Raw genomic sequence first — 22012 nt, 5'->3', positions numbered from 1 at the left:
CAACCATCTTTCTCCATCAACTAATCGTCGCAAATAATATAAAAGTCAATAAAAATTTTGTTATAATTAATTGCTATTTTTTACATTTTTACCTCGTCAGGAACGCCCACTACAATAAATGTATATAGTACAGTACAAATGAGGCAAAAATGACGTAAAGATTTAAGTACTTACTTGAAATCAATTTTCAACTAAAACAATAATTTCATTTGAAATTTAGTGTTAGGTAAGGCTTAGTTGGTGGATCCATTTCTCGTGTGTCAACCTGCAGCAGCTGTTACAATTTTGTCACAGTTTCGATGTTGTTGTTTACCATGATTTTGTTTTGAGCAAGTTAGTTGGACATGCATCACCTAATTTCTTACTCCCTTTACAATTCATTTATATAGATACTTTAAATTGATCAATTTAAGCAGGGGATTCAAAAATGGACTCAGCATTGTCTTCTCTATCATATCAAATGACACATTTTATCATGGAATTATTTAAACAAATTAAGTGCACAAATCTCGTCGTTGTCCATAATTTTGAATTTTATTGTGTTTCTTATTTTCTCTAAAAGACAAAATTAAAGGAACTATTTCGATAACATGTCGTACTTCATGCTCTGTTTTAAAAGAAGAGGGAAATTTTTTTGGTCTGTGAGCTTTTTAAGGTACTCCCTCCGTCCGCGAATAGGAGTCCCGGTTGGCCATTTTCATCCGTCCGCCATTAGGAGTCCCGGTTAGACATTTTATCTTGGGAGTATAAAAAATGACCCCACTTTTCCCTTAATTTAGAAGCTGCAATTAATTTTAATCCACTTTGATTGCAAATAATAATATAAATGGGTCTCACGTTCCACTATCACACATTTAAATTATTACATTCAAACTTTTCTTAAAACCCGCACTCAACTCAACTGGGACTCTTATTCGCGGACGGAGGGAGTATCAATTTTGGTATGTAATATTTGAAAATATGTTCTGAGGTCTATTATCTTCGATGTAATATCGTTTGAGCTATTTTTTACTGTTTCAAACTATTAAGGACGAAAATATCCTCAAACACATGAGGGCAGTTCAATATATTTATTCTTTATCCTTTATTAAAAATTAATTTTGATATTTTAATTTTATTTTTGCCCCTTTATTGAAGGAGAGAAAAAATGGGAAATAAGAGAGAGAAAGAAGGGACAAAAAATTAAGAGAAATAAATTAAATATTTTAAAAAAGAAGATAGAATAAATTTTTCAGTCTTATTGCATAGCATGCATGGGATTAAAATGAAAGTGACTTGTATGTGTGAGTTAATGTGTTTGTTTCTAAGGCTAAGGGTTTCAAGTTCCAGTCCACTATAAAATACTTGTCCTTAAATTTATGTTCAGTATTCATATTAAAATAACTTGTCCCATTTGAGAGCTTTATTTTCGGATGTTCAACAAAAACATAGTGGAACAATGTTTTTAAAGATTGAATTGGAGGAGTGGATTATTGGTCGATAAATTGAAATCCTACTGAGGTTTAGGAGGGCGGCTGTTAGCAGCAGAGACCCTTGACCCCCACTCTAGCAGCTCTTTGCTGCAATCATCCTTGTGGCAGACTACTTCAATAAAGCACAAGCAATCCTTCTTCTCCGTCGTCGCCGTCTCAATCGCCGCCACCAGCTCCTCCTCACACTGCACCTTCGAAGTCCAGCAGTTTCCCTCCCCGTTCCACATCGCCTCCACCAATCCCGTGTAGTTCCAGTTCTTGATCACGTTGTACGGCCCGTCGTGGATCTCCACCTCGATCGTGTATCCCCCGTTGTTGATCAAAAATATTATGCTCTTCTGCCCGCACCGTATCATCGTCGACACATCCTGACACGTCACCTAAAATTACAGGTGCGGAGCCAGGATTTAAATTTAGAAGGGACAAAAATATTCATAAGCAAATAAATTGTAGGAACTCAAATATGCAAAATTCAACATTTTGAGTTCATCAGCAAGGATGATGTAAAATGGTTTAATAATGAATATTTTTAAAATTCGAATTTTGAAAAATGACCTAAAAACGAACTAACAATAATCTTTGTGTTGCCCAAAAATGATTAGTTCTGCGTTCTGTAATAAGATGTATACTTGTTTTGATCACAATCCCTCAAATAAATGTATAAATTTGAAGAAATATTAGTATACTGTGCAAAATTTTGAGGTTCATGTGGCTCCGCCCTTGCCTGAAAACTCCCGTCACCGATGCACGAGATCACGCGCTTCTTGGGGACCGACTGCGCATACCCTAACGTGGCTCCCACCGCCCACCCGATCGATCCGTACTGCATCTGGAATTCGTACCTAAAAGACCAACTTTCCCCCCTCCAATTATATAAATAAAAATAAAAATAAATGTACAATTAAAACGAAGATCGTTAATTACCCGCATCCTTCCGGCAGCTTGAGCTTCTGGCAGTTGAACCACGAGTCTCCGGTCTCGGCTATGACGGCGGTCTCGCCGGTGAGCAGCTTCTGCACGTGCTGGAACAGCACATTCACCCTCAGCGCCTCCGCGGGCTCGCTCTTCACAGGCTGCCCATCCGGCACGAAAATCCTCTTATAGTTGTCGAATGCAGTGGTGTTTTTAGTGACCTTTTTAGCTAATTCTCTCAAAAAGTCTCTCATGAGCACGCAGCCGAAGGCGGGGCCGTTGCCGACGACGACGCGGTCGGGCTGCACGATGATGGCCTTCTCCTTCTTGAGGAGGAGGGAGTAGCCGACGGAGCTGTAGTCGTTGAAGATGGGGCCGACGAAGATGTAGGCGTCGGCGGACTCCACTATCTCGCCGCAGAAGTGCGTGCCCACCGAGCCCCAGTACGTCCCGATGAAGCGGGGGTGGTGCTCCGGGACCTGCCCCTTGGCCGAGGGCATCGCTGCGACTGGGTAGCCGGATGCGTCCGCGAGCTCCACGAACGCGGACTCTGCCTTGGATAGCCGGAGCTTCGGCCCCCCTATCATCACCGTTTTGCCCGCCTTGTTTAGGAATTCCGCTGCCGCGTTCACCGCCGCCTCTAGCCCTACCTTGTTGCTTAATCTGTACTTTTGAAATCATTCCGAGAAATTATGAAGTTCAGATTTGTTCGCAACTATCTCATGACTATTTTAAAGTGAAGTTGAATCTGATATGACAATTGAAAATTATATACGTGGATATTGCGTTTGTGAATTGAACGATGTTGTCTTTTATTCACTTTCTCATACTCCTATTTCTTATTTGGACAATATCCAATAAATTTCTATTTCAAATTTTCTAACTTTTTACACTGTCTTTTCTTTGCAAAATTAAACAATTATTTAAAACTCACAACAATATGAAACATCTATTGTGAAACCGGGAGGGTATTAACAAGACGACATCATTTGGTTGAATAACATGAACATTACTCCATCCGTCTACTATGTATAGTCCTTTCATTCCCTTTTCGTTCGTCCACCAAAATTAGTCATATGGAGCTGGAAATCATAAGTTACTCCCAATTTATTACTGACCCGGCACATGTTTTAAGAAATGTAATAGAAAATGAGTTAAAAAGTAAGTGGCATGTTGGTCCTACTTTTATATTATATTAGTTTTATAATAAAATGTGAGTGAGAATGAGTTAGTGGAATATGTGGTCCACTACCAAAAATGGTAAAAGTGAAAGATGACAAATTTTTAGAGACGGACGGAAATAGAAATAAGTGACAAATTTTCAAAGACGGGGGGAGTATTTTTTTTAAAAATCCATGGGTTTCATCCTAAAACCAATTGGTGTAGGTATCGAACTAAGTGTGCTAAGTTGACCCAACACGGATTTTAAGAAATGTAATGAAACTTGGGTGGAAAAATTTAGTGGATGGGTGAGTTATGAATATGTATACCTTGGAGAGAGAGAGAAAGGGATAGGATCTATTGCAAATGTAGGATGAGGCAAACCAGGCAAATTGCAGCTGATGCTAATGTAGACCGGTTTACTCTCCATCAGTGCCGTCGAGATGGCTTTATCAATTTGTTCATGTGCATCATCCAAGTGACTCACAACTGCCTAAAACATAACATAATCAAGTGGAGTATTAAAATTTAATCGTGGCATGCCCTGCAATATTAGTAGTACCTGATAACACGTGACTGTTTTGAAACACTTAAGCTCTTGGCTGAAATCGGGCAATCCGATGGTGTGGTGGAGGATGCGGTTGGTGCCGTAGTCATTGGTGTTGGGGCCACCGACGATGCAGATCACGGGGAGATTCTCGCTGTATGCGCCGGCGATGGCGTTGATCACGCTGAGGCCGCCCACCGTGAACGTGACGACGCATGCGCCGACGCCGCGCGCGCGGGCGTATCCGTCGGCCGCGTAGCCGGCGTTGAGCTCGTTGCAGCAGCCGACGTTGGTGAGGCCGGGCTCGGCGATGAGGTGGTCGAGGAGGGTGAGGTTGAAGTCGCCGGGGACGGAGAAGACGTCCTCCACGCCCACCTGGACGAGGCGGCGGGCGATGTGGCGGCCGAGGGTGGCCGAGGGGTCGGTGGTGGGGCCGTGGTGGGGCCCGCCCGGCGTGCATGTGTCGACGGAGCTTGATTTGGTGTCCATGGCGATAGGGGAGAGTGTGGTGTTGAAATGTGGGGGAGAATGGGTCTTATTTATAGTGGCTTGGATATCGGGAAATTAGGACTTTCACAATTGCTATGAATTTGGTGTAGTAAATTTGTTAGTGTTTTCTTGCGGAAGGAGATTATCTCCCTAATTAATGTGTACCGTTAGAAATGAAAACGGATCGTACGCTCCCATGAAACTATGCAACAAAGCTTTTATACGAAATTATTTAATTAAGCCAATCCTATGGGCTGAGAGTAATTTTGGCCAACCTTGGTTTACAAGTTTTTTCAATTTAAGGCTATTCAGATTGTCATTTTTTCGGGACTATAAATTTTTTAACTCAAATCCTATAAAATTGTTGGGCTATTCGGGTCAATCCATGGATATCGCCCGGATCAAATTCACATCCCTGAAATGATGTTATGTACATATTGGGCCTGTAAATAAAGGCTCAAGAGGCCCAACAATCAGTATCACTTACCACTAAATAAACTGTGAAAAAAAAATGGTGTTATTGTTGACTTGAGTTTCAGAAGGGTAAAGGTAAAGATCACTCACTATCAGCAGTTCATCTTTCAAATTCACTGATTTTCCATCGTCGTAGCATCGATTACGGAGAGCGAACCATGGGTTTTAGGGTTTCTATTCTACTCCTTTTTCTCTTGGTTACCGTCCTTTCCTCCTCAGCGCAGGTAATCTCTCTCTCTCTCTCTCTAAATAACTAATTAAAATGTGGTACATGAACTTGCATAAGCACGATCATTGAAAACCTTGCTTTTCATCATTTTGAGAAAAAAAGCACACATAAAAATGTATATGCTAAGTTATTTGTGTTCGTGCGTGTCGGTGCTTTCCATTTCTTCAGTTTTGTTTTTTTGGCAATAGGCATTTTCCGAGGAAGAATCATCTTTGCCGGAGCTCTCGTTAACACTGCCGTCGTCTTTCTCAAAATCACTCGCTAATCTACAAAAGGAGATCAAGTAAGCCTCTGTGTATTCACAAACACCATTTATGCGTATTTTGTTCCTATGCAATTTTGTGACCTTAAATTTTCTCTATGCTTAAATTTGTTGAATTATTCTGTGTTAGCTATACATTTAATGGAGTGGGATTGCTGCGACGTGCAATGACACACTCCTCCTACTCAGAGGAGAACAACAAGGCTCTGAGTGTGTTGGGAGAAAGTGTAATTGAAACCTCTGTGGCGCTGCAATCACTGAGGAGAGATGTGGATATTTCTGCCAAGGATTTGAACCTTGCCATCTCTGAGGCCTCTAAGGTGGAGGGTTCCTGCAATGCTGAGGGAATTCGGCTCAGTTTGCAGAATGTTGTGAGAGTTGCAACCAACACCGATGCCACAGCTCCTTCTGTGGTCTGTGGTGCGTTCCGTGCACTTTTCGGGGCAATTGCAATTGATGCTGGGAGTTCAGATGAGGCCGGGAAGGTCTATGGAAAAATCCGTGCTGGAGTTGGGAGTGCGGTGACTATGTAGGTAAAGGCTGTTAATATTAGATGTGTGTTTTTGGAACTGTATAATACCACTGATGTATGCACTTGTTAGTTCTAAGAGTTGTGATCTTTGCTCAATGTTATGTGTTTGAATTCGGTATATCGAGTGTTCTGTGTATATTACTTGACTGTGTGTTTAAGCATTTCATGGTGAAATTGATGGTTGCAGCTTGTTTGACAGGCTAGTTTCTTTAACTTTTCAGCTGTCTTATAAATGGCTCTTAGTCTGGTTCTTGAACTTGTGAAAAATTAGTACAAAATTGTAAGCAAAAGGCCTCGTTCAATATTCACAAATGCTTATTTTACTAAGAGTAGTTCATATGTAGGCAGCATAATATGACTTTTAGTTTTCTTCAACCATTGTTCTCATGTTTCTTTCTTGGGACAAGGAAAGGGACTTCAGGTCTCTTTGGATTCTCATATTACAGATGCAAGCCTAGGATAAACTATCCTTATATAACTGCCTCAACGTCCTTGAAACCAGATATTTTCTATTGGTAGGGATAAATTGTGTCTGTTTGTTGCTAGTAAACACTTTATCGTCCATCTTCATGTTCATATTCTATGAGAACTGCTCATGTATAGTCGTGCACATATGTTGGATACGATAGGTATCTCATTTGGGCTATCCTATTCGATCTGTCAACTCTCATGATTGTGATCCTATATGGAGATGGGTGAAGAAGAAACATAATGTAACAAAAGTGTGTTTCAACAAATATTTGCTGGTTTTTGTGACATTTCCTGCATTTAGTAGAAAGTGGGATATCCTGGATTTAATATAAAGTGACATTTATGTAGATTTTTGTGTTTGGGAGATTAATACTCCTACGATGTAACACGTTGAAATGCACATAACACATTCATTCTGTTATTTATTTTCAGTCTGCATTTCTATTTTTTTATTCTATAGTTTTTTTCAGATTGTTTTTCTTCTTTTGGTGATATTCTAGTATCTATGTACACACACACATGTGGTTATATATGTGTATGCTGTATGCTTGCCTTGTCTTTAAAAAAGTTGTGTGTGTTACTAGCTGGTATATGCATTGCCAGTATTGAAAAATTGAGAACATGTTATATTTATGAATAGACATAAAAAGCTAGAAAAGAGATCTTCCATTTATTTGTACAGCTGCCGTAGATGGTCAAGTTAGTTAGGTTGGCCATCCAGCCTCTTAAAATAATCTGGATTTTGTTAAATACAGACATAGAATACAGCTGCGGTAAAGTCTCAAGTTAGTTAGTTTTGCCATCTAGCTTCATAAAATAATCTGTACATTTTCAAACAATCATATTTTAGCATATCCTAATTCTTAGGTGTTTTGGTAAAGGAGACTTGTCTTTTAAATATGTGTTTTCTTTAAAAATGTTTTTGTTTTGGCAAGGTTGGTGGCTGTCTTCCTACAATTACAATTAAGAACTTTTGTTAATACTTCATTTTAATTAAAACTTATATAATGTACTTATTGACAAATCAAATGCGATGTAAAAGACCCATTAAATTTATAGATCTAATTGGCGAGATCAATATATTATACTCTTATACATGGTGACAAAAGAAGCAAATTTGATTATTTCATCATCGAAAGTTTAGTGTTTTCTAATCTTAAACATTCCGTTTATAAACATGAAATTATAATATACTCCCTCTCTCCACGAAAAATAGGGTACTTTGTGAGTGGCACGAGTTTTAATTTAGAATTGGTAGTGGTAATGTGGAATGTGGTAGTGGAATGTGGAGTTCATATTATTAGTAAGAGAAAAGGAAAATAAATATAAAAAAAAAGTAGTATTAATGGAATGTGGAGTCCATTTATTTGAATGTGCCTTATTTTTCGTGGACAACAAAAAATGACAAATTTGTCTTCTTTTTTTTTGGACGGAGGAAGTAGTAAAAAAAGATGCTCAAAAGTTATACTCCATGATGATACTTGGAAGTAAGATATGAATATCAGAATATGCATGACTTATGAGTACCATAGTCAAGTCTTTTGAAAATTATATACTCCCCCGTTCAATAAAAATATGTCATTTAGGAATTAGGATTGACAAATATTTCAATACGGAATTTATAAAGTAAGAGAGAAAGAGACAAAATAGTTGAAATTATGTAACGGATGATGGAGCCCATGAATACTCCCTCCGACCCATAGAAGTATGGGCAATGGGTATGACACGTGAATTAAGAAAAAATTGGTAAAATAAGAGAGAGGAGGTGAATGGTATGGTAAAGTAAGAGTAAAAATAATGTTAGTAGATAGTGGGACATACATTATTAAATCAATATAACTTTCTGAAAATGGAATGCACATATTTTTGTGGGACGGACGAAAATGGAAAGTGTGTATATTTTTATAGGACGGGGGAGGGGTCTTATTCTAATGCTTATAGCACCCTAATCTAAAATCAAGACTAAATCTCCACTCTTGGATTTTAAAATGAGTGGATGAGATTAAAGCTCACAAATCTCAATAGATAGTAGACAAAATATCAACAAAAGGGTAATATCGTCATTATGTTATCATATGATAATTTTCGTGGGTGTTTTTTTATATCAACATTGTGTATTACAAATATCAACAATATGATATAAGAATATCAACATTAGTACAAGAAAATATCAACACATATTTATTGAGATTTTTACATAGTTTTATTGAGATTTTTTGATGTATTTGTTGATAAAAATCTGGGTATCAACATTTACGAAAACTAAAATAAAAAATATCAAATTTCATCATCCGAACGTTGTCGGAACATATGCAATTGAGATCTCGTTGGAATCCTTATTAAATTATCTTTAATTTGATATATTTTTTGCGAAAAAATAATTTAAATTGAGAGAGTTACATAAATTTAAAGATTTGAGATGATTTTGAGGAGAGAGAAAGTAGTTAGTTATAATTACTACATAGGATTTGACATTAATACCATTTTAATTTAATTAATAATTATTTAAATTTAAAATATATTACACTTGGCATTATATTAACCACAAGATCTTCTCATCTAATGGTTGAAAATTGATCTCAATTTGGGATTGGTAATTAGTTAGCAATTAATTATATCCCGGACGGATTGGTAATTAGTTAGCAATTGATTATATCCCGGATGGGGGAGTACTAAAGTAAAAGAGAAAGGAAAAAATATTGTCATAAATGGATATTGGTTGTTTTTATGGGATGAATGGAATATGAGATTGATATATCTAATTAATGAGTATTCATGTGACTATATTCATATTAGCAATTGAACATTTAAAGTTAAAAGAACCATCTTTGATTTCAGTGGATTTTCACGTGAATAATGTATTCTTACTAACTTTACTAGTAGTACTTTATATTATTGGCGCGATAGTTTAACCAAACTTCCTGACTGCACCGTTTTACACTTGAGCCCTTTTTGGGCCGATATTTTTCCAAATCAATAATTATTCTCTTCAGCCGTTATGTGCTGCAAAAGCAGAGCTCGAGAGAGAAATGAGTGAGAAGAAAATACTTCGCGGACCATAACACTCTCCCCCCGCGCCGCCTATACAACTCTATACATACAATGGATCCTCGCGAAACCCCGATCCAGATCACACAACCGCTCGACAATTCCTCCGAATCGCTCTTCCGCCGCCGCGGCTGCTTCAGCTTCCCCTGCTTCGACCGGGACCCCGCGGGCCCCACGTGGTGGCAGAGAATACGCCCCTCCTTCTGGTCTCGCGGCGTCGGCGCGGTGATGAAGATCCGCGAATGGTCGGAGCTGGTCGCCGGCCCTAGGTGGAAGACGTTCATCCGGCGCTTCAATCGGAACCGCAGCGCCGGAAAGCACGCCAATTTCCAATACGATCCGTTGAGCTACGCCATGAATTTCGACGACGGCAGCGGGGAATTCGCGCCGGAAGGGGACGACGCCGACGGCTACTATTACGCGTCGCGGAATTTCTCGTCGAGGTACGCCAAGGGCTCGATGGACCTCGGCACCGATGGGCCCACCTTCGTCTAGCTGTACACGCCACACTTGTGTTTTTTTCTTTTCATGTTCAGTCAATTATTTGGATTAAAAAACTACATTATTTTTTATGATTGTTTTGTTTGCGAATTAGATAGTGTATTTGATCTCAAATGCAGGCTCTTCCGACGTCGTTTCTTTTTTGTTCCTGAACTATTAGAACTGTTGTGTTTATATTTGAATATATGTAGATGCGTGCAAGCTTTAAAGATTTCATTTTTTGTTTTATGTGACTCATGGATTTAATTATTATTGTTGTTTCTTGTTGGCGGTTTAAACTTTAAAGTTTTGATGTGGATTAGTCAAATTGGAAGTGATGCTTCTTTTTCGTGAGTTTTTTTAAACATTATCTCATTTGGTGAAGCATGTAGATAGAAGATATGACAGGGTAGTGCTTCTTTATTACTCTTGACATGAAAATATCCACTTTCTTAGTGCGCGAATTTTGAACCAAATAATGGACAAAGACGAATAGATAAAAGCACTTTTTATTTATTTATTTACTACTTTCTCCCTCACCATTTAGATGTTCACCATTCCTTTTTAGCTTATCTCATTTAAAATGTTCAATTTTCATATTTGAAAACAAATTACACTATATTACACTTAATATCCAACTACCTTTCATCTCCCTATTATATTGCACTAAATATTTTTTTCTAAAACTCCGTGCCATTTATGATTATGGACATATTGAACGAGACAAAGATAGTGCGTATTTTAAAAGAGAATTAATATTGTTTCTCCATTTATTCTAAACTCAAAACATTCAACTTACTGGATGGAGTAAAAACATAACTCCTATCTTATTAATTAGATTACTTTTATAATCAGATCAAGAGCTGATGTTCTCTTGATTGTATTATACTATCATACTATATTATTATAGCAACTTAGTTAATTGTTGTGTACTTGCATTAGCATTTCAAACTTTACTATGAACATTAACAATTCAACTTTAAGAATCAACACACCTACATGGTTCCATCTAATGCATTTATTTTTAAATAAAAATAAAAATTTCATAAGTTAGTTTTTTCTTCCAAAAAATTATGTCTACACATATATTTTAATACTAATAAAATTTAAATTTAAAATTAATTAATTTTAAGCAGATCAACTTTCCAAAAACATAATTACGGATAATATTAAACATAAAAAGGAAAACAAAAAGATTGAAAATGCAGAATAGCTAACAATGATAGTAGTAGAAGTGGTCTGTAGATGCTATGCTACATGAAAGTGTAAAATAGTAAAACCAAACTAGTAGTACTAGTAGTATTTTTTTTTTCATATGGCATTGTCGAATTTTTGGCGAAACCCCTATCATCACAACAAAACTTAGTTAATTTCGTCTCAAAATTCCGATCTTAGAAATTTAGAATATATAGTCAGTCCCTACTAAAACAAATTTCTACATCCGCGCCAGCATGTCACTCAACAGAGTACTCAAGCAGCATCTTACTTTTAGCTTCCTTTATGTCCATCAGGATATCACCCACACTCCATGGAAACCCTAGGCAGTTCTGGCTGCCACTCGAGTAGCTCGAGTGGTACGTCACATAATACCACGCCGATGCCAGCTTCTGCTGCTCCTCCCCCTCGCTCCCGCAGCTGCTCCTGAACCACCCCTTCACCTCCTTCATCAAGCTCTTCACCGACACCAAGATCCGCTCCCTCACCTCTCCATACCTCCGGTTATCGTACTGCAAGTACCCCGACTTGCGATGCAGATTCCCGGTTAGAATCTCCACTTCGCTCTCTGCATCGTAGTAACTGAAAAGCGCATTCATCCTGTCTATGTACTGTTCCTTGTGGCTCTCAGCAGCTGCAATGAAGGACTCGTAGCCATCGACGATGAGATCCGGATCAAATGCGTCTGCTGGGATCTCATCTGGAAAGACCGGGTCCGGCTTCATCTCCTTGATGAACTGAATGGTGGCGCGATAGAGCTTGCCTAACGCGCCATGTGAGACATAGGTGGGCTTCTCCCACCTCTCCATGAAATCGGGAAACTCTCTGGGTTTTAGATACCTTGGCATCTCAGCCGGAGCACCTGTTTTCGCAAAGTCGACTGCCATAGAATGAAGGTTTGCTAACTCGAGGCATTTGGAGCTGAGAGCTTTTTCGGGTTCACAGTCCGCGTGGACCAAATGTGCATTAGAGATTGCGCCCAGAGTGTCGCTGATCATGTAATCGGCGAAGAACGTTTGTATTTCCTGAAAAAAAAAATGCAGAAAAATAGGTAATGGAACTAATAAAAACAAGATAAAAAAGCAAGTTTCAGAATTCAGACTACCTCTAAGGTCACTTCATGGTCCATGATGCGTGGCCGTCGCCCGGTGTAGTCCATCGGGGTCACAGTGCGAGGTGGGATGAGATCTATGTCCCAGCTTATGAAATAGAGATCACCATCAAGATCTCCACCAGAGCATTCATTCGGATGAGGCCTGCAAAACCATCACGTCAATTCCTACCAGAAACACGAATAGCTAATACGCAAGAACCTAAGAAAGAAAGAAAAATGTACCTTTCTCCTTTCTGGGGGAAAACAAGGCAATCCACCATATTATCCTCCAGTAGTTTCACGTCGAATATAGCTTCAAGAACTCTGACATCACCTGGATGGAGGCATGGGTTTTTTGTCACCACAACTTTGCCTTTAAGGACGGAAGTAGTCTCATTCACCCTTTGGAAAAAAGGCTGATCTCCACCCTCCAACTCGGCTGTGTTCATGGTTAGTCTAACAAAAACCTGGCCATACTCCAAAGTCCCGGACTCATCTAGGCATCCAACTAAAACGCGGCCCTTTGGGACAAAGATGCGACCCCTGCTTCGTATATCCGAGATCTGGTTCTCAAGATGCGATTGTAGCATTGTCAGAAGATATGGCTCTTTTTTTGGTTCATAGCCCTGGAGCAACATTCTTGACATGAAGCTTTTCATATCACCCCCACCGGTGCTCTCCAACACGTTCAGCGCTGCCTTGGCGTTCGTCAGCATTGTTCCCAGCAGTTGTAGTTGCTGGTCTTGCATTGCCAAAAACACGCTATCCTTGACTCCCAAAGTTGAAAACAAAGTAATGATTTCTCTGTTCAAGTAGCACGGCTGGGACTCGCTCCACTTTGTAATGTTGAGCATGCAATTCGAGGACTCAAATTTAAGCATGCTGCTTCGCAGTGAAAGTTTCCGGAAGGAATGCCGGTTGACAGCTATCACCCCTTTATAGCCGCCATAGCGGATCTGAAACGCCGATGGGACATGAGACAAACCCAACTTCCTGACAACTTCTCTAGCAAATGCAGTGGAAATCTTTCCAATTCCATCTGAGAAACAATGTTTCACGCCATCGGAAACAGCTTCAATGTCAGGAATAAGATCTACATCCCTCGGACTGACCTGCAGAGTTTGCACCGACGAGCTGAACATCTGACCCATCCGCGCTGCACATTTTGAGATGCTTCGGATCTTATTGAAACATCCCATCCACTCTCTGATATCATCTGCTTTGACATGATCGTTCGAAGCAAACATCCAAACTGAGTTCGAACGCAGTTGACTGGCAGAAAAAGCCAAGAATTCGAACTTTTTGTCTCCAATGACAATCCCATCCCGGAGAACAGAGACTATTCTGCGATAGATGTCCGTTCTATAAGGCTTTGCAAAGATGCCCTTCATTATGCTTGTGGAAACTGCACCCACAGAAAGCCTGCCCCAATCTTCATCAACAAAGGTGACTCTCATGAAGTCTGAAGCGTAATCAGCAAAGTTCTTCACAATGTAGTTTGAGGATTCAAGTTCAGGACCCAAGCAAAATATCTTAGTTGGAGTCACCATAACTCTATGACAGCTCATTATGTTATGCTCGATCAGTCTCTTGGAAGCCGCTGAAGGAAGATTCTTGCAATTGTGAGTGGTAATGGAAGGTTGGTTCTCGATAAATGACTTAGGTTCATAACAAGTAGAGGGCAACTTGTGCATTTCCTTGAGAATTAACAGAGCAGTATCCATGTCCATGTTGCTAAGGACCTGAAATACATCGTTGTTTATCGCTGAAAGGCTCAACTTTTGACGATGCACCAGTGAATTAATCTGAAAAAGGACCTCATAAGGTACTTGAAAATCCGAGTTATTTTTCACAATTGGAACTAAATTGGAGGCATGTTCAAACTGCACTTCCTCAAACCATAGTTCAGTCACATCTTTTGCGTAGTACGGCAAAGATGTGTATAGGTCTACATTTGAGAATCCTTCTTCAATCTCCCAGCAGAGTGCGGACAAATATCCAATTGACTTGATACCCGAAAAATCAGTTGTTCGAACCCATATAAAGTCATTATCTTCTTTGCAGATGTGATACCTATCAGTAGTGAATCTTGATGCAATCTTTGGCCCAGAAACCTTTTTGAATACTTTTGGTGCATGTCTAAGCTGGGGAATAGAAAGGAAAGAATAAAGCTAGACTGCAACTAGAATTGACTCATACAAATTCTAACAAAACAAACAATTCCAAACAGAAATATATCAATGCATGATCTATAGGCGTAGAACAAAGAAGACTTCAACTTGGACATGATCAGTGAATAGTGAAATGGGTACAAAATGAAAACAAATAAATGGCACGCGTATGACCATAAATATAAACACAACAAGCTAAGTAAAGCCTTCATAGAGTATACATGACCCAGTTCACTATCTTTCTGCAGTTGTTTTTTTTGTTAAACATTGGTCATGATAAACAACAGTTAGCTCTTTTGGAATTGAGAAAGAAAAAGATTCAAAAGCAATGAACCTAAGATGCCAACAAGTGGGAAGAAAGGACATTTTGCTCATCTAATTTCCAAACCCGAATAAGCCAACACAAATCTTCAAACTTAGTAACAGTTTCTCCACATCGTATCACCATGTATAAGCTCTTCGACCGTATCTTGTATGTCCATACATCTATTAAGGACAAGTGCAGCAAGCCTTATACACAGATCTCCTTTACGAATAATAAGCCTCTACATTATTTAAGCAGTACAACCAAATAAATCAATCATAACCACTAACTCACACCAACCAAACTTCAAGAAATCATCGTAATAGACGCCAACCAGTTCATGTATACATTAATTCATCATTCTGATCAAACTGGAATAAAATAAACACGAAATGCCAACTGCTAACAAAACCAGAAAGCCCTACTCCAATAATCAAATTAAGAACAATAGAAACTTGATCACCACCCAAACTAAACAGTAACTAGAAGGAAACTATAGCCATACAGCATTCATCATCGCACAATACTTAAAGAAACACATTCTACAGGAGAACTTGTGCAGAAACCCCAAAACCTTAAGCATAGAAATCCAAACCACTAAAAAATGCAAAAAACCATACCTTCAAAAGAATGGCGTTAACCTTCTTATGACCCTTATCCAAGCAACACGGTCCGCTCTCCAAAACATCCCCAAATTGCACCTCCAATTTGTAGCTTTGGAGCTCGTGTTCCACAAAAAAATGGATGCTTTTCCTGTCAGGCATAAACCAGAGCTTCATTCCACCCCAAGATTCCAAAGTCCCCATGCAATCAGGCCTAATCATGATCCCAGCAAACAGGAGCGAGCCGGCGCCGCCTCCGACCCGGTAAACCGGGTCTACGGGTCGAATGATGATTTCTTCCAATGAGTGGGCGAGTGTGAGGTAATAGCCGTTGAAGAGGAGGTTCCGGTGCTGGGAGAGGGATAAAGCTTCGATCTTGGCTTCTGGGCTCTCGAATTGGACGCGGCCATGGCCTCTGGACTTCCAGTTGTCACGCTCCGTGAAGATTTCGACGGCGTAGAGGGTGTCTGGTCCGAGGAGGGACTCGAGGAATGCCTGGAGGTCTTTGGCTATGGCTATGGGTGGGATGTTGGATACCTTTACTGTGAGAGTGGGTCTTGCCTCTGAGAGACAGGGGATGATCATGGTGAGCGAGGGAGAGAAGACGGGGTGTTTCTGTTGTGTGTCGAGTGTGAATTTTGATGGACTTCAAAAGGGGGGGATTTTGAGAAATCTTCAAGTGGCGGCCCACGCACACTGCCTCGTCGCAGTGGGCGCGTGACGGAGGTCCGATCCTACAGTTTTTCCTCTTTTGTTTTTCTTTTCCTTTTTTTCTTTTTCGAATCATATTTGAAATTAGCTAGATATATATGACAATGAAATTAATTGAATGTGAAACAGTGTTACTCCACAATGGAAAGAGTTTGGAAGAATGTGAAATTAAGAAATTATTGATGTTCTATCCAGATGGGTAAGAAGAGAGGTTAATTGCTTAGATTTGAGTCGGGGTGGCGCGACTTTTAAATTTAAATTTATTTATCAATTCCAAAAAGAATGAGTTTGGACAATTTGGCCACTAATGCATACAGAAATTTGGTATCAGTTTATTTGTAGTTACTGTCCTCTGATCTATCCGAGTTAAGCATACATACTATAGTTGCATAACGAGTTATCAATTTCAACGTCTAATTTGCAGATGTCATGCTTTGATGCAAGCTTCAAGTCAAAGGCGCACATTTAATGTTGGAACCCCAACTACACTTAATAATTATGAGATTTTTTCGGAGTTGGAATTCTCGAAAAGGTTGTACTAGTAGTATTTATTGACGGTAGAATTTGCATGAAATAGATAAGTAATGGGAGAAAATGAATTAGAAAATTGGTGATAAAAAGATGTAGTACAATAATTGTCGATAGAAGAAACGTTTGCATCGAAAACACTAACGATATCTAGCGACGTAAATAATAGTAGTAATATATTATTATCTTTGTAATAAAGAACATAGTAGGAAAAAAAAAATCAGAATCAGGAAGCTAAAGAAAAATAGCCAATAGAGATTAATTGTGATATAAATTGGAAAGAAATAAAAATAAGAGAGAATGACATATTTTAAAAATACTACTCCCTCCGTCCCCAATTAAGAATCACACTTTTCCATTTCGGTCCGTCCTCAATTAAAAGTCACACTTCATTTTTACCATAAATGGTAAGTAGGTCTCACATTCCACCAGTGGCGGATTTAGGGGGGGCAGGAGGGGGCGGTCGCCCCTTCCCGGCCGTTCGGAGAGCCTAAACTTTCCCTTGAATCGAGCCGAAAATAGCATATCCGTCCCCACCGTGGAGTGTAGAAATATACTTTGTTTTCAATAAATAGCATATAAAATGGAGTAGTCTAATGGTTTGTGTGTTGATTTTTTTCTAAGAGGTCTAAGGATCAATCCTCAACGAGAGCCTTTTTTTTTCATTTTTTACTCTTTTAGTTTATCAATTCATATTTCTTTCTTATCATCAAAATAATACCTTTAAATACTTTATAAAATCTATTCATATTTATTTATTATCATCAAAATAATACCTTTAAATACTTTATGAAATCTAAACTTTTACTAATTTGCCTATATTTGCATGCTAATTCATGTATATATTTTATTAACGAAGCTAGTGCTACTTAAATATTAATACAATAATATTTATTTAATTATTAAAAATATTAATAAATTAAATATTAAATATTTAAATATTAAATTTTCGCCCCCACCATTTTCGGGGTCTGGATCCGCCACTGCATTCCACTAATTCAATTCACTCGCATTTTATTATAAAACCAATATAAAAAATGGATCTCACATTCCACTAACTTTTTCAACCAACTTTTCTTTACATTTCTTAAAATCCGTGCCCGGTTAAAGTGTGACTCCTAATCAGGGACGGAGGGGGTACTAAGTAATAAAAAGTAGGAATGGAGGTAGAGAGTCTCGAACTCACGACCTAGAGCATTCATACGAACTATGCTACATTTACTCTCGTTAACTGTGCCATCGCAGCATCTATGCTTCGTTAAATTCGCTATTTCGAATTTAAGAAAAATGACTAGATTTACAGGACATGTCTAACACAAGACTTTTCAATTATTTATATATTTGTCTTTGAGTTAAAACATGACCAGCCAGATTTATTGAAAGTATAATGTGTCTAGTGAACTACTCCATAGTTGATCATTCTAGATTAAATTATGTTTTTTATTTTGTCTAAAGGAGTATAATACAAATACAATAATAAGATCAATCAACTGAAAATCACTCCACAAATAACTACAGTTTGCAAGTGGGAATCCAATTCCCAGTCACAGCTTTCACCACTAAGAATAAAGTTTTCGACATGCCTCTTACTTTGTGGCCTTCCCTTTTTTCCTCTAAAGGTGCAAGAAAAAATCTTCTTCTTTAAGCATTGTATCATTTCTTTCTCAAGAAAATGCCATTTTTTTTAATTCCACAATGCACGAAAGGTATTTTATATTCAAAACAGTCAAGTAGTCAACCACTTGTAATATCTGAAACATCTTTTATTACTCAAAATCCTCACAATAAGAATCACTAAAACACAATCCCCAATTTACTGGTGATCAGTGTTGACCAAATATTTAGTCAAAAAGGGTTGTCAAACCTATAATCATTATGATGCTTTAAAATGAACATAAAAACAGCATATTATCAGCAGACAGCAACAAGATACCAACATCTTGAGAAACAATCTGGGATGTGAAAAATGGCCACATACTTGTTCACCTCCATCTGTGTGCAGTATACTAACAAAACTAGTTATAGTAAAACAAAATTAATCATCATTGCTGCTAAGGTGAAAAACTAATGTAGTGTGTGTGTATAGAAAACTATACTATTTCCTCATCTAACACTATAATAAAACAACCCCTTTTTCATACTAAATCACTTGCTACTATATTTTCATTTGCTTGTGATGTAGTAGTGAACTTGCTTTTCTTGGACCATAGCCAAATCTTGGATACAGAGAAGCTATCCCCTCTACTCCTAACACCAATCTTTTTCCCATCCGCTTCCACATTATCACCCCCAAGTCGCACTTTAGCCCTCGTTGCAACGCCACTGCCACGAGGCAAGGCCACTTGAAGGTTGGCCTCGCCAACAACGTATTGAAAAGCACCCATAGAATAACATCTCCTAGCATCAATGCTGCTGCTAGTGACCTCATTTTGCATCTTCATTTCACTCTCTACTCCTTCATTAGTGCTCCTGAACTTCCCAAGACGAATGGAGAGCGTCCTGCCCGGCCCAGCATTGCTCGTCTCTGGCAGAGACGCGCCACTAGGGAAAGACAAGCTGCTCCATTGGTGATCCAAATCACAAGTACTGAACAAGGGGTTCTCCGTATAATTCCCAATTCCGATTAGGCTTCGACACAGAGGGCACGTGGAGTTCGACAGCAACCATGTTTCGATGCAGTGGATGTGAAAGGCATGGCTGCAGCTAGGCAGGACCTTGAGCTTGTCAAGAAAGGACAATTCAGAGAGGCAGACAGCACAATCAAATGGCTCCTTCAATCCTATGATGTCCTTGTAGTAGAAAAGTGGCAGAGCATCGATGAGTGACTGATCGAGGCCGGAGTCGTGCAGACGGAAAAGGTGCTGCAGCTGCCTCTGGAATGTGTGGGAAGCAGCATCAGGGAGCCTGCTGGAGTGTGAGATTGAGGAAAATGATGGCCACTTCATCACAAACCTAATCACAAGCTGTAGCAATCCAAGTAGGAAGAAGCCAATTGCAAGAATCACTATCACTAGGAGAACTAGTGGGCTGATTCTGCCCATTGATGACACAACTACTGAAAATGAGGGCTATTCAGAGTTCAAGAATATAGTTCACAAAACAAGAAAAACTTGAACAAATTGCCCTTCAAATGGAATTCAGACAGGAAGGTGTTCAAACAAGGATAGGGGAGTATATAACATGTCAAAAAGCACACTGGTAAAAGAATTCAAGAATAAAAATCTGAACTTGCAGGCAAACTAAACTGATTTAAGCTGACAGGGATTGTGATTTGTGAACAATCAATCCACACAGGGATTTATTTATAGGGTTGGTAATAAATGGAACTATTTTTGAGAATATCAAGATTTCCAGAGAAAATATGTCCAAACAAGATTGGCAAACAAAAATAAATAAACTACTCACATATTGTGCTAGTGTGTATAAAAATGGAGTTTAGAGTGTGAACTGAAATTTGCAACAAGATTTGAGAGGAGGCAAGGTTGGGTGTAATGACAAACTTGAAACTATGGCTTCTGTCTTTTAGTTTACCTGATATCAGCAAAAGGGCTCCTCCATTTGTCGCTTTCACCAACCTTATGGTGTGTGTTTGAGGAGTTTCTTTTCTTTATCTAAGATTAATTAGGGCAATCTTTTTGTTTTCAAACATTATCAGTCTTGTCCTTCTATGAATAATCCTCATGCTGACTTCACATTCTATTTTTTTTTTCATTTCGTAATTTAAACATGTAAAAAGCTAGGAGTATTAAATAAGAAATCAAGATCCAGTAATGAATCATTTTATTATAAGAGAATATATATTTAAAGGGGTGAGAGGGTGGAAATCAAAATGTATAATAAAACTATGGAGAATAGCATGAGTAAAGCATTATTTAGTTACATAAGCATTGAATAGATAAATTTTGATGATGATATGGAGGGTCCATTTCAATGGGAAAAAAACACTGCTAAATTTTGCCTTGCACGCATGCCAACTATTCCCTATTCAAGAGGGTGATTATGACTAATCATAATTTGCAGTTATTTTCATGTTTGTTGTTGTTTTTTCCTCTAACTGCTGAGTCACTGAGAAGCAACCCCATTTGTAAAAAGCATTTGTTCTTTTTGTGTTTTATAGGTGAAGTATAGAATACTTGTTCTTTTACATATCATTTATGTATGCTTATAACATACGTTGTGAGTCAATTGTGGAGAAGTTTAGACAAAGTTGTCGTAAAAATATGATCGTTTTCTTAAATTTTATTACAACAGATAAAAAAAGTACAAAGGTCAAAGTGTGCTCTCAGAAGTAATGTTTGTTCTTATTGAGAGAGAGAGAGAGAGAGAGAGAGAGTGGTATATGGATTGTATTTGTATAAGATTGATTGAGGATTTTAATGACCTACATCTGCTCCTTGTTTGCGCTTTCTGATCTGTTGAGAACTTCAGCTGTTACCAAGTCTTGTCGAGTTGTGGAGTTCATCAACTTAGCTAGACATGTCCATTGTGGCTTTAGACCGGCTCTCCTATGAGTAGCATGAGGAGGACCAGGCCGAAGCAGTAAGTATCTGCCTCGAACGCCTTATTTTGGGCGACAGCTGCAGGCGAGTTGTTTGCTTGAAAGCTCTTGATTCTATCAAGAAAAGATAGTCTTGTCTCACTTATGCAGGACTGTCTTTCGTCTTTATGTAGTATGTTCGATGTTTTATGTTTCCATGAGGAATCCATCAGCTTGCAGCCCCTCATGCATGAAAGCTAGTGCATTGAAGGTTTTGCCTACAATGTTCCAGCTTGGCCAATCCAATGATTTGACGCGTTGGATTCCTGGAAATTGGCAAGAATGTCATTACTTTGCTGTAAAAGTAGAGCGAAGTTGGACCAACAAGCATCATCAGAATGATGGAAATTCAGTGTCACGAGAAAAGTTATGATCTTATTTAGGTGTTTCTGATAATAACTCAACGCATTATAGAATCTGCAAGAACGAAGGATTTTTTTTCTCAGCTGGGGCAGTAGAAGCCTAGTGCAGGCATCACATTTGATGAATCACGAGGTCTTTATGCTGCATCCTCGTCTTTAAATCAGATACAGAAATGCCCCAGTCCTTGATTCTTTTCACGACTAGAGCCATCACCTCGTTTATGAAAACTCCAAAGACATGATTGGAGCTTGAGGTTAAGAACAGCAAGAGCCTTGGTCACCAACAGAGGCAGCATCTTGCTCAGCAGTGAGGGTGGGCTCAGCAAGATCGATTATGTGGATGAAGTTTTTCTCACAAGTCACGCCTTTCCAGCCATCATTGCATGGATTTGCGCTCGTATTCCAGCCCCAG

The 22012-nt window shown here is 38.8% G+C and overlaps 4 protein-coding genes and 1 pseudogene across 4 annotated transcripts; 2 read left to right on the top strand and 3 right to left on the bottom strand.

Annotated features, from left to right (window-relative positions):
- Positions 1-1280: 1280 nt before the first annotated feature.
- Positions 1281-4581, bottom strand: LOC125194034 (pyruvate decarboxylase 1-like). The gene is made up of 5 exons (XM_048092037.2): positions 4108-4581; positions 3875-4038; positions 2397-3047; positions 2197-2314; positions 1281-1852 (listed from the first exon to the last, which is right to left on the bottom strand). The coding sequence occupies exons 1-5, from the start codon at positions 4579-4581 to the stop codon at positions 1493-1495; spliced, it is 1767 nt and encodes a 588-aa protein (XP_047947994.1). The 3' UTR covers positions 1281-1492.
- A 523-nt stretch (positions 4582-5104) lies between these two features.
- Positions 5105-6196, top strand: LOC125199167 (protein NUCLEAR FUSION DEFECTIVE 2-like). Its single transcript, XM_048097287.2, has 3 exons — positions 5105-5279; positions 5473-5567; positions 5677-6196. Exons 1-3 carry the CDS (start codon positions 5214-5216, stop codon positions 6077-6079), a joined length of 564 nt encoding a protein of 187 aa, XP_047953244.1. The 5' UTR covers positions 5105-5213; the 3' UTR covers positions 6080-6196.
- Positions 6197-9465: 3269 nt separating this feature from the next.
- Positions 9466-10314, top strand: LOC148932285 (uncharacterized). The gene has a single exon (XM_089064406.1). It carries the CDS (start codon positions 9652-9654, stop codon positions 10090-10092), a length of 441 nt encoding a protein of 146 aa, XP_088920532.1. The 5' UTR covers positions 9466-9651; the 3' UTR covers positions 10093-10314.
- Positions 10315-11351: 1037 nt separating this feature from the next.
- Positions 11352-16222, bottom strand: RDR2 (RNA-dependent RNA polymerase 2). The gene is made up of 4 exons (XM_048099378.2): positions 15481-16222; positions 12629-14529; positions 12398-12548; positions 11352-12317 (listed from the first exon to the last, which is right to left on the bottom strand). Exons 1-4 carry the CDS (start codon positions 16045-16047, stop codon positions 11532-11534), a joined length of 3405 nt encoding a protein of 1134 aa, XP_047955335.1. The 5' UTR covers positions 16048-16222; the 3' UTR covers positions 11352-11531.
- Positions 16223-18661: 2439 nt separating this feature from the next.
- Positions 18662-20231, bottom strand: LOC125202124 (RING-H2 finger protein ATL46 pseudogene; annotated as a pseudogene).
- Between the last annotated feature and the right edge of the window lie 1781 nt (positions 20232-22012).

The sequence above is a fragment of the Salvia hispanica genome, chromosome 2 (genome assembly GCF_029641045.1).
Source record: "Salvia hispanica isolate PSC_SH4W2 chromosome 2, Shi_PSC_v1, whole genome shotgun sequence".
NCBI classification, from domain to species: domain Eukaryota; kingdom Viridiplantae; phylum Streptophyta; class Magnoliopsida; order Lamiales; family Lamiaceae; genus Salvia; species Salvia hispanica.
This window is presented reverse-complemented; position numbering and strand designations above follow the sequence as displayed.

Bases quoted from the DNA above. Each gene is read 5' to 3' on its own strand.
- LOC125194034 (XM_048092037.2), bottom strand. From the start codon at position 4,581: ATGGACACCAAATCAAGCTCCGTCGACACATGCACGCCGGGCGGGCCC. The intron at 2,315-2,396 runs GTAATTAACGAT...TTGGTCTTTTAG, and splicing joins AAGCTGCCGGAAGGATGCGG to GTACGAATTCCAGATGCAGT. The intron at 1,853-2,196 runs GCAAGGGCGGAG...CTGTAATTTTAG, and splicing joins TCGGTGACGGGAGTTTTCAG to GTGACGTGTCAGGATGTGTC.
- LOC125199167 (XM_048097287.2), top strand. From the start codon at position 5,214: ATGGGTTTTAGGGTTTCTATTCTACTCCTTTTTCTCTTGGTTACCGTC. The intron at 5,280-5,472 runs GTAATCTCTCTC...TTTTGGCAATAG, and splicing joins TCCTTTCCTCCTCAGCGCAG to GCATTTTCCGAGGAAGAATC. The intron at 5,568-5,676 runs GTAAGCCTCTGT...ATTCTGTGTTAG, and splicing joins AATCTACAAAAGGAGATCAA to CTATACATTTAATGGAGTGG.
- LOC148932285 (XM_089064406.1), top strand. From the start codon at position 9,652: ATGGATCCTCGCGAAACCCCGATCCAGATCACACAACCGCTCGACAAT.
- RDR2 (XM_048099378.2), bottom strand. From the start codon at position 16,047: ATGATCATCCCCTGTCTCTCAGAGGCAAGACCCACTCTCACAGTAAAG. The intron at 14,530-15,480 runs GTATGGTTTTTT...TCTATTCCCCAG, and splicing joins TTAACGCCATTCTTTTGAAG to CTTAGACATGCACCAAAAGT. The intron at 12,549-12,628 runs GTACATTTTTCT...ATGGTTTTGCAG, and splicing joins TTCCCCCAGAAAGGAGAAAG to GCCTCATCCGAATGAATGCT.